Below are 11885 nucleotides of genomic sequence, written 5' to 3' on the forward strand. Positions count from 1 at the left end.
GCCGAAAGCTTGTTACATGGGTTAAAGATGCATTGTGTTTTAAGTTATATGTATATATATTAAAAACAAACAAAGAAAAAAAATGATAATAATCTCAACCCAAGGAAGTTAACCTTAAACATTAGAAAAAAAAATGTTGTTTTCTTCCAAGTAAAGCCCCATAACTATATGTTGATATTTTAAGCACAAAAAGAAAGGTTTAAATATCTTGTTTTAAGAGGTATTGAGCAGATATATGAATTTAATGAGAGTTTGTTTATCTGGATAAATTAATGGAAATTGAATGATGAATGCCTTGCTTTATGGAATTTGCAAATTGTTTTTCTATTTTAACGCTTTGATTACTAGGGACTAGTAATAAGTTGGTTGGGGGGTGTGATTAGTACTTAAAAGTGCATTTTTATCACGGTTTTTTATCATCATTTTGCACTTGAAGCATCAATAACTCCTTAATTAAAGCAAGTTTTTTAATAACATATCTAATAATATAAGATACCTTTAATTTATGGTAAATATTCATCTAAAATACAGGCCTATCACATAAATGAAAGAATTAATTGATGAGTTTAAGTACTAAAATTGAAAGGACAAAGAGAGGGCCAAACTTAGAAAAGAGATGTTAGTATAGTCCAAACTGGAACACTGTTCGGTAATTGGGTCATATCTAGAGCTGTAGATCTTGGATTTAGGTCTGCTTTATATGGATGGAAAGGTAAGACATAGGCCTACAACTTTCATGGAACTCCAAGATTTAAAAAGGTCATTTTCAAGTCCAAATTATAGCAACAACGGAGAAGTTTGAATTTGTCTTGCAGCCTAGATATTGTTCAGTGTTCAACCCAAATCTAGAGTTCTAGAACTCCAAATGACCTCAATTGTTTTTCCTAAGAAGATAAGACAATTTCCTAGAACTTTCATGGTATAATTGGTTCCAATTATGATGTTAGCAATGACATTTTGTTCAAACAAGAAGATAAGGATTTTCACCAAGTCAAGAGTTAGTCACCCACTCAATAATTAGTCATCAAATTAATAGTTTCAAATTTTGGTCTATAAAAGGAGGCATTTGCCATGCATTTAGGATCTTGGTTGTTCAGATCAAGATTATGCTTTTTATTTCTTTCTTTATATTTTTGTAATGTTTAAGTTTTATTACATGTTATATTTTCCTTAATCTCTTATTTATGCTTTTCATTTCCTTTACTATACTTATGTTCTTATCTTGTTTATTTATGTTTATCTTTTTCATTATGTTTTGCTAAGTTTATTATGTCAAGGTGAAAAGGTTTCACTAACGGTGTTAGAATAGGTATAATATAAACTCAACATGGACTTCAATGTTTATATCTAAGAAAGTTTGTTATTAACATGTCTTATCTTTTTATCTTACTAATTCTTAATACCTTGCTTGTTAAATGGTTAATCTAGATTTGTGTTGTATAACACTTGGTACAACAAATGCTTGGCACTTTCATAACCAAACGTATGGTATAACCTACACATGTGTTATGAAAGGAACTTGATTTGTTGTTAACATAAGTTAGCATCATGAATTCCTAACAATATTTAGAAGTTTAGTGTTACTTAAATAAGATAATTAATATGATCATGTTAAAAATTTATGATGAACTATTAAGGATAAGTCATCCGATTGGAACCTCCTTTATGTGTGATTTTCAGTCGATTAGTAAAAAGAGTTTATACTATACTTATTTCTAATACTATTAGTGGATCCTCTAACCTTGACATTTTTTTTTATCATTGTTGAATTCTCATATTAATCTTCCATCTCAAAGTCCTCTTTAACTTATTATTATTTATAATTTATATAGTTAACCTCCTTGTGGTTCGACCCCGGTCTTGTCGGGTTATTTATTACTTCGACACTCCTGCACTTGGGAAAAGACATCAATCTTTTAGTAGTGTCAACTGGATAAATCATGCGAAGAAGGGTATGGAGTGGAGCAGTCAACAAATGAGAAAACTCCTTGGCCAAGGAGATACAGCTTCATCTGTATACGCCAAAACAAATAATTGTTGTTGGTAAGTTTGAGATTAATAACCTACTGGGTGTTGGAGAGGGGAATAAGAACTGTTGTTGTAGTAGATGGAGCCATGGTTGTGTTGGTTGTTGTGGTAAGTCCAGGGACCAGGGAGGAAGAAGTTGGAGAGGATGAGTTGACATTAATGCCAACAATAGTACTAACTGTATGATCTATGATGATGATAGATGGATATCCTATGAAGCCCTTCACAGAGAGGAGAAGGCACCGTATTATAACAAACAAAATTTGATAGAAAAGGAATAATGAATCTGCAGTAAAAAGAAAGAAGAGAAAAAGATGCAGCAAAATGGCATATGCAGCAGAATAGATACCGCAATAGAGAACAGACAAGCAGGGATGGTAATAGGAAGAAAAATCTACAGCAGAAAGTAGAAGAGCCTATTTAAGGTAGATAAGCTCTGATACCAAGTTAAAGCAGAGATTTGTAATAATTTGGTGAGTGCCTTAGTAGGGTAGCTCCTCTACTATTTATATAAGTAAGGCATTATATATATGTTATAGTGTAACCTATTAAGCATGATAAAAATATACAAGAGAAAACATAATATTTACTATTTTACAACAAATCCCATAATATTACCATTTTTATTTTATTTTTAATCAAATAGCTATAGTGTTGTTGTCATGGTAACTACAATTGAGTAACATAGGAAAAGGCTATAAAACATATATTCATAACACGGTTATACATCGTCCAAAATGCCAAACTCCATTATGATCTATAAATTAGAAAAATGTATCATTAAGGAAAAACAAGTAGATATTTGAAATAACATTATAAAAACAAATAAAATTTATAGTTAAGAAGCTTAGTCGAAAGACAATATAACATTATAATTAATTATGAGGTTTTAGAAGCATAAGATCGTCAACTATAAGAGAAAATAAAGGAAAAGAGATTAATTATAGCTCTCTTATAGGGGGGGAGAGAGAGAGAATTACCTAACTTTTTTTTTCCAAAAAAACGTTTCAATCCCTCTCTAGTCTAATTTGATGATATTAGTATTGCAAGACACAAAGATAATATGATGAGAACCCTAGCTGAATTTAATGGAATTCACGACTCCAAGATCAATCTAATTCAAGTTTGTTGAGATTTGAATGAGCTTATCACAATGGAAGACTTGCTCCAACGCAACAAGGCTATAAACCAACTCGATCACAACGACTACACTTGGAGACGAGCAAATGAAGTATAAATTCACAACAAAGAGTAGTCAATTCTTAAAAGAGTTGAAAGTTCAATTAAGAACCAAGAATGAGCAACCAAAAAGTCAGCTACAATGCTGAAAATATCATCTAAAGTATTCCTTAAAATTATTCCTAAAGAGTATTTAAACTCCAAGCCAAAACCCTTGTTTTCTTAATAGGTCTCACATAAGCCCAATTTAAATAATAATCAACCCAAGATAAAACTAGCACAAACTAATTAAAATAAACAAGTCTAAGACCCAGATAAAATGTATCCTCTCAAAATAAATAAAGTTTGATAACCCAACTAATTAAATAAGACAAGTTCGTTGTTTTCATATTCTGTTTGGCAGCAGCAAAAACCCAACTTTAAACGGATAGTTATCTCTCGTCTTAATGAATTAAAAGGTGTGAAATATACCGTTGGAAAGGTATGGAAGTCTAGTTTCCATCCAAACTAGAATCACATCAAAATTCGATCTGTAACTTTAGTTATGACTGAAAGAGTAATGAAAGATCAAATTGTCTGAATCTAGTCTTCTTCTCCTAATCCTTGTGTAATGAATAGTCTTGGTTCTACCAACAAACCCCTCTTAAATATGAATTAGATTAATCAAGGCTTGCTCTTTATTATTACAAATCCTCTTAAAGTCCACCTTAGCACATGTCTCTTGAAGAAGTCCATTGAAAATTTCTTTGAACTTCTTAGTCCTAAGCCTAGTAACTAGACCAACTGGAACCTCTAATGGATCCTTTGATGGTTGGAGCGCATGATAATATATGTTAAAATAGTGATCAAGTTTAGCTTTAAAATATTCCATTCAATAAGAAATATTTGAAGGTGGTGGTTTTTATGGTCATAATTTGATTTTTTGCTTTTTACAAGTTATTTTTGCAACTTTAACAGTACAAATGGCTTCATTGATATTTTTTAGGAGTTTCTAAGATGTTTTTAGGTTAGAAATTGGTTGGAAAACAATTTAATTGCTAAAAGAATAAAAGTGGTCAGAAACTAGGCACCAAGTCGTTTGCTTTAATGTTTTTGAATAAAATAAAAGGTAAATGACATGTTGTCCATCCTTTTAATAAGAAATAAAGCAAGGCCAGGCGCGAGGGCCTAGCCTCAAGGCTCATGCGCCCCTGGCCTGATACTAGGGGATAAGTGTTGCCCTACCAAAAATTCAACAAATACAAACAGAATGACCGATGGTTTTTTTCGTCGGTATTTTGCAGTGATATTTACTGACAGACATTTTTCCAATACTAAATCCATTGGTATATACCGACAAAAATGCTCCGTCGATAAATACCGAGGGAAGCTTAGACGGAATATAAAGAAAAAAAAAACAAGTTGTGCGATGGTGTGTAAATTTTTGTAGACAGGTTTACCGATTAAATTACATTCGGATTCAAATAAGTTGTGCTTAATGGATTACTCGATGACTTAGGCACCCAATCTCAGTTGGGGTCATAGCCCCAGTTCCATAAGTGATCCAGTAGATGTCTTCTAGGTGGTCTTATAGGTCCATAGAATCTCATTGAGCAGCTTTTCCCATTCTAACTTGGTGTTTGTTATCTTCTTCTTGAGTCCATTAAGTAGGACTCTACTGGTGAGTTCAGCTTAGTCATTTGTCTATGAGTGATACATTGAAAAGAATTGATGGTCGATGTGAAGCCTTGGACATTTCTCCTTCATCTTACGACTATCAAACTAGGTCTCGTTATTAGTGATTAAGATTTTTGGAATTCCAAATCTACAAGTGATGTTCTTCCATAAAAAGGAGATGACCTTGTTGGTAGTGATATCTATCAAAGTCTTTGCCTCCACCCATTTGATGATGTAGTCCACAACCACCATAATAAATTGTTTGTTCCATGTAGCCTTTGGGAAGAACCTAATATGTCCATTTCCTATTTGGAGAAAGGAAATGGAGAAGACATGGTCGTCAATTTTATATAGGGTTGTCTCGAGACTAATATAAACTCTTGACATTGATTACATCTTTTCACCAAGATGACCACATTGCTCAGAATTCTTGGCTAGTAAAATCCTATCACAATGACCTGAGTGACAAGAGCTCTAGAGTCGGTGTGTAAGCCATAGATTCCCCTATGGATTCCCTCAAAACATAAAAGCTTTCTCCAGGGGATAAGCACTTGAATAAGAGAGTTAGGGCCAGATCATCTATATAAGACCCAATCCATGAAACAATACTTAATTGCTCGCCTAGTTAAATGAATAACCTCATTTTTTTATGGGGGCAACTCCGTAGTGAGTAGATAATCTCTGAAGGAAGTTTTCTAATCCTCTTTCATGTTGATAGGGACAACCATTAGCCCTTTAAAACTTGGATTTTCCAATATTTCAACTCGTACCTCCAAAGGGGGTTCAACCAAATTGGAGCTTGCATGATTTTATGTTAAGAATTTAATGATTTTCATGGTCACGAGGTTTATAAGTTAACCCAGATTGACTCAATTTTTCCATTGCTTTTTAATTTTTTTTCCCTTTAACATTAAGTTGTTCGATAATTGAGGCTTATGATTTTATTCAATTTTCTTTCAAACGTAGTCACCTTGGTATCATAATTGGGTAATAGATTTTACATCTTGACATGGGTGGATTCGAATTGAGTTTTTTTTATCCTTTTTTTTTTAAATTTTGTCCTTCAACATTTTATTTACTATTGATTGAGCTTCATTTTTTTTTCTTTTTTTATTTGTTTTTGTAGATTTATCATGTTCTCATTTGATTTATTAAGAATTCATTTTTTTATTTTTTTTTCTTACATTCCTTTCTATGAGATTATTTCAATCTTATATCCATGATCGCGAAGTTTGCAATTTAACCCGGTTTAACTGGGGTTTTTTTTAATTAATTATTTTTCAGTTTTGTTCTTCAACATTGAGTTATTTCATAACCCGTGTTGGCTTAAATCGGGTTTTTTTTTTCTATTTATTTATTGTTGTTACATTTTTTTTAATCATATTATTTAAATTACCAATTAAACCAATGACTCAAGTCTTAGATTTTTTTTTCCTTATCATTATTTTTTATGTTAAAAAAATTTATCCAGCCCCTATGCTTAAAATTATATTTAATTATATTGCTTATTAACATAAAGGCCTATGATTTGGAAAAGGTTACATTGTTGAACAGAACTCACGTAGGTTTTGCTTTAAGAAAGAACACGACAGCTTACTTTTTCTTTTTATTATTTTACTCATGTATATTCTGAAAGTTTAAAGTTATGACTATATTTTACTTATGTCTAACTAAGATTTATCCTTATTTAACCATGAAGAAAACTAATCAACTAACTAACTTTTAATAATAATAAAACTCTAAATTTGAATTCTAACACACATGACTTCAAGCGTTGCGTTTTATATATTTATTTATTGATAAGCCAAAGACAACAAGAAAAACACCCAAGTGGAAAAGGAAAGCACTTCGATAGAAAAGAAGCATTTTGCAGTAACAAGCTGAAGCAAGCTAAGCTGAGAGCCTGGAAAAATCGCAGCAGACACGATTCACAGTACCGCTTGAATGACTTCTGGTAACTATATATCTTGGAGAGGAACGGGCGTAACAATCAACGACGCCAGGCGACCATGAGTCTCCTGATCTTGAATTCCATACGCATCTCCATCTTCATAAAAACACTGAGCAGTCCTTGCAAGATCCATTGGAATTCCCATGAATTTTTTAGAAAAGGGATATGGCTTCAATGTCTCTGCATTTAGCTTTTTCCACGTCTCGTATATCAAATATCGTACATGCTCACGAGCTTCTTGTTCAGTCGCTCCAGTTTCATGCATATAGCACTGAATTGATTTTGGATTATCACCTCTAGCAATCTCATCCTGATTCCAAAATGTAGAAAAATCAAAACCCTTTCAAAAGAAAAGTATGAGTGAAAAAATTTGAGAAAAAAAATTATATACCGAAGATGTTCCTAGATCATCTGCGAGTCGTAGAATCGTTGACGAGTGACGAATTAAGTCAGGATATTCCATGCAACATGTTACAGCCTCCTCTGTCAATTGATTTGTAACCAAGAAGAAAGCATGCCCTAGTATGACTTGTCCGGATACTGACAACCATGCATTATCAAGGTATTCTTGTAGAGTTGGTGTATATCCAGCGTAGTACCACTTTGCCTCTTTAAGAAATGCTCGACATAAATCTCCCCACTAGTTCATTTGGAATCGTATATGTCAAAAACTATGGAAAGAAAGTTTTTCAAACTTACAAAAGCAGGGGAAGATCATTTATAGATAAATTAAAATCAATACCAATTTCTTCAGGGAAGGAACAACATTTATTCCTTGTTCTTTAAGAATATTGTAACCGATTTCATTGATGGACTGGAAGAGAGCAAAGAAAGATATCTTCAAGTAGTATGGCAGTTGGTCCAATGCATTGATATCCCAGCTGAAGGAAAATTGCATAGTTTAATGCTTAATATTTCAGGTTTAATTTCTCCAAGAAGCCAGCAATCGAAAAAAGTAGCATAGAAAACAGGTCAAATGATAGTACCAACCTCTCAATAACATCTGTGAAGACCTCAAGTTCTTCGAGGGTGCCATACACATCGTAAGCATCATCTAATGCTGTTATTAGAGCAGTAATCCTGGTCGCCATTTTTCGATAATATCCAAACTGAGGCTCAAATACCTCTCCTACCGCCCACAAAGCGTTCTCCATCAATCTGTCCCTGGTGTAGAACAACTTGTTTCCTAGATCCATACTAGTCCACCACCTAACATTAATGGAGAGTATAAAAAGAACATCAAAAAGTTTAAATTATGTAAATATTACGATAAAAACAAGATTTATGTTATTTTAATATTATTAAATCCTTGATATATGGTTTTATGACTTTTGGTGACTTGCTAACACTTTTCAAAGAAAATACACGACTTTCATGTGATATTTAAATTTAGCGGAATGTAGTAGAAGAGGTGTCAATCAAGGCACTTTTTGCAATTCATAAAAAAATAATCAAATGAGCTATTGGTGAGGTTTACTCCACTTTTGGCAATTACTAATTTTATACCTTGATTCATGTCTTATGTCGTCCTGATATTTTGCTTGAACCATGTTGAAATCCAATCCAGCAAACTCTAGAAGGATGGGGTTCAAGTCCCTTTTTCTTCCATAGGCATCTATGAACCATCTTGCTTCCATCCTTTGCATCCTCCAATGCAGTGGAAGTTCCAATGAATGATTCACCAACAGTGAAAGATAATGATCTTCATTCTGTTTCTTGCTATATTCCTTGAGATGTTTTTGAGAAAAATCTCTCGCTTCTTCTAAGATACTCTCACCATTTACTAGATAATAAGAGGCTTCATATAGATTTAGCATCCCTTTGACATCATCGCGAAGACAATTCTTGAAGTTTCCTCGCTCATCCTTGAAGCCACTGAAAACATCTGCAAATAACAGGATTGCTTGATGAAGGTCGTTTAAGCTAAGTTTAATTGATATACACATGCATATAACTATGACTATATATGTATAAAGAGAACCTTGAGGCACATTATATCCATGCTGCCTTAGCAGTCTAAATTCAACAGAAGTAGCATACAAGTCCTCTTTCATCTCTCTGTTGTCTTTTTTATAATCATTCCACCTGCTTTCCAGTATGCTCTGTATCTCAAGCTCAAAATGATAAGCAACTCCAAGTCTTTTGAGGTTGTCAATTAGCTCCAGTTGATATACAGCATCCAATGGTTTCTCAAGCATGTCCCTCACAGTTTCCTTCAGCTTGTTAGCTTGTCCTGTGCACGGCTCTCCCTGCAAAAATATATATAAAGGGTTTTGTTAGCTTTCCATGGTTGGAAATAACTGCGCTCCTGAGATGTCTAAGCATTATTAGAAGTAATAATGGTAATGGAAATTTCTAAATGCCTGGAATACGATCAGATCCATAATGAGTACAGTACTATTGAAAAGAAAATTATAATAATAAAGGTAATGGAGCACACATGTATATATATTTACCACATATTCACTTGTCAGTGACTGAAGAAACTTATGATCCCAGAAGGGAGGGGGATAATTTCCAGAGCGCCTGGCAATGCTTTGATCACGAGTTTCGGTCGCTACCATGCACCGAACTTGGCTAGGGAAACAGCCATTTCTTGATGATCCAAGTGAGGTGCGACTTGAAAATGTCCTTTTGGTGACAGTACTAATAGGGAATGGAGCAAGTTGGTAAAGAGCCATTTCAGAAGTTTCCTTGTTTTTCTTTTTTTCCGGAACGCAAATTGGATTTTACGAGTGGAGAATGCTGATCTAAACTATAGGCCTATGTTATATATATATATATATATATATATATAGAGAGAGAGAGAGAGAGAGAGAGAGAATTTATCTGGTATCGTCTAGATCTATATGTATTGCCACGAAGTACGATAAGGGCCCGCATGCCAAATCCTTGAAGTCCTAGACCGACAAAGTCGGGAATACTTCATCAAGATTAACTTGTCAGACAAAATCTGTCACATTTGTATTGTGATGGAATTCGAAATACTATATATGGAGTGAGATTATTATGAACGTGAGATTCAGGGGCCCACTCAGCATTCCACTTCCCATTCTAAAATTTTTCAACCAATAATTGGACAAGTATTACTGGGATGGTGGGACAAATGAAATATGTTTTCTCTTACTTTCTATTTTGAGATAAGAAATGTACAACACGTGTTTCAATTAAATATGTTTCAATCACTTTTTCTAGATGTACTAACCAAACACTACACTCAAATTAATTAAGCCTTTATTTTCCCTGGTGAGATACACGTGTGTTTGTATATAATTACATACATACATATTTTCATAATTAAAATATATAATTCTATATCATCACTATTAGATTAATTTTTTAATAATTAGTTAAAAACTTTGATAGAAAATGAGAAACTTTATTCATAGAAAGTCTAATAATAATCAATCAGTAAATTTGATATTCTGATGGAGACTTTTACCTCTTCAATTTTAATGAGTGAACTGATCTGGCTGCCACACTTTGCTAGCCATTGTAATTTCTTGATTGATGTGCCGTCGGCTAAGACTTTAAAATCTCAGCACAGCTATATGTGGAAAATTTTGAAAACATCTGACTGGTTTGATGGTCTAGATGCTAACTACTATGATTTTTTTCTATTTTGTGGAAAATCCTGGTTTATTACATGTCTTATGGATTGTTTTGGTTTACTAATTAATCTAGGCATGGTGGCATACAGTGACAGCTTAGCTATGATGCTTGCTTAGTTCTACATGTAAATTCGATATTATGATAGAGACTCTTACCTCTTTAATTTTAATGAGTGAACTGATCTGGCTACCACACTTTGCTAGCCATTGTAATTTCTACGGATGACTGATTGATGTGCTGTCGGCTAAGACTTCAAAATCTCAGAACAGCTGCACGTGGAAAATTTTGAAAACATCCAACACCCTTTACATCAACAAATATTGTGACTCGAATGCCAACATAGCAAGCAATTCATCTGAACTGTGAAGGAAAAAAGCTCAGAATTGTACACAGGGGAACGCCTCACTCCTCTTTCTCTCAAATATTACTTCTATTTTTCTTTCTTTTTTTTTGGAAATGGAGATTATAGAGTGACGCCGCCAAAACTAAGAAAATCGAGATTGAAAGGGAGGTGAGGATGGTGGAAGAATTATAAAAAATGATGATTTTCTTTTATTCAAAAAAAAAATACAGCCTAAAACAAGTCAGTCAGCAAAAATTAAGCAAAGATTGAAATAAAAATCACTACAAAATCAAGCCCAAACCGGACCTAAATGATGGAAGTTGGGGCCTGAAACGAACTCCAACAAGCATAGCTAGGTAACCACGGATGAGCCCTGGAATAAGCTTTTCGAATTGGGCTAATTTGTGCCATTCTGATAGGGTGCGCAGAATATCCCAAACCGGATCCGGACTACTGTCTCTTGCCATCTTTGCGCTGGTCTACCCTATCAAGGTAGTCCAACGCCATCAACTCCGTATCTGACAGCTCATCTCCTTGGGAATCTCCTGCGTCATAGAGTGAAGCTTCATTCTGCAGAGACAGCAATGAGGGACAACAGATCCTTGTGTAGTCTTGGAAGCCGGACATTTGATGTTTATTTCCAGGAAGTACAGTTCTTGAAATATATCCCGTGTCTATGACAGAACCTGACTTGATGAGCTGTGTTTGTGTAGGAAAAAACTGTTTTGACGGATTTTGACATCTTTAAGGCAGCAAAAGGGGCAGACAATATTTTCATCAAGGAAATTAAAGCTTTTGTTAGAAGTGGAGCTTTAGAGATCCGATTTCATTGGGACGGAAAAGGGACAACGGCGATACCAGTACTTGAATATATGGCCCAGTCCACTAAATCTGCCGGTGATGTGGAATCTGGCAAGTTATTCCTCTTTGATATATGTGCATGCTTCTGCTATCATGCTTGGAGACGATTGACCTAAAGAAAGCATGTCATTAAATACCCTATGTGTATACTGCAGAAAGTAATCTTGCTATAGTTGCTGCTCATTTCATTTTCAAATTTGCTTAGATTTCAAGCCTCATATGAGCCATGGGGAGAAATAATCCATCGTGGCCGGA

At 34.0% G+C, this 11885-nt stretch overlaps 1 protein-coding gene across 1 annotated transcript; it reads right to left on the reverse strand.

The window, feature by feature from the left end:
- Positions 1-6627: 6627 nt before the first annotated feature.
- LOC118055368 (terpene synthase 10) lies at positions 6628-9572 on the reverse strand. The gene is made up of 7 exons (XM_035067250.2): positions 9271-9572; positions 8796-9063; positions 8321-8699; positions 7805-8023; positions 7557-7695; positions 7206-7454; positions 6628-7124 (listed from the first exon to the last, which is right to left on the reverse strand). The coding sequence occupies exons 1-7, from the start codon at positions 9493-9495 to the stop codon at positions 6822-6824; spliced, it is 1782 nt and encodes a 593-aa protein (XP_034923141.1). The 5' UTR covers positions 9496-9572; the 3' UTR covers positions 6628-6821.
- Between the last annotated feature and the right edge of the window lie 2313 nt (positions 9573-11885).

The sequence above is a fragment of the Populus alba genome, chromosome 1, assembly GCF_005239225.2.
Source record: "Populus alba chromosome 1, ASM523922v2, whole genome shotgun sequence".
Lineage (NCBI taxonomy): Eukaryota > Viridiplantae > Streptophyta > Magnoliopsida > Malpighiales > Salicaceae > Populus > Populus alba.

Coding starts and splice junctions, on each gene's coding strand:
- LOC118055368 (XM_035067250.2), bottom strand. CDS start 9,495: ATGGCTCTTTACCAACTTGCTCCATTCCCTATTAGTACTGTCACCAAA. Junction 8,024..8,320: donor GACATAAGACATGAATCAAG/GTATAAAATTAG, acceptor CATTAATGTTAG/GTGGTGGACTAGTATGGATC. Junction 7,125..7,205: donor ATGATCTAGGAACATCTTCG/GTATATAATTTT, acceptor TTTTGGAATCAG/GATGAGATTGCTAGAGGTGA.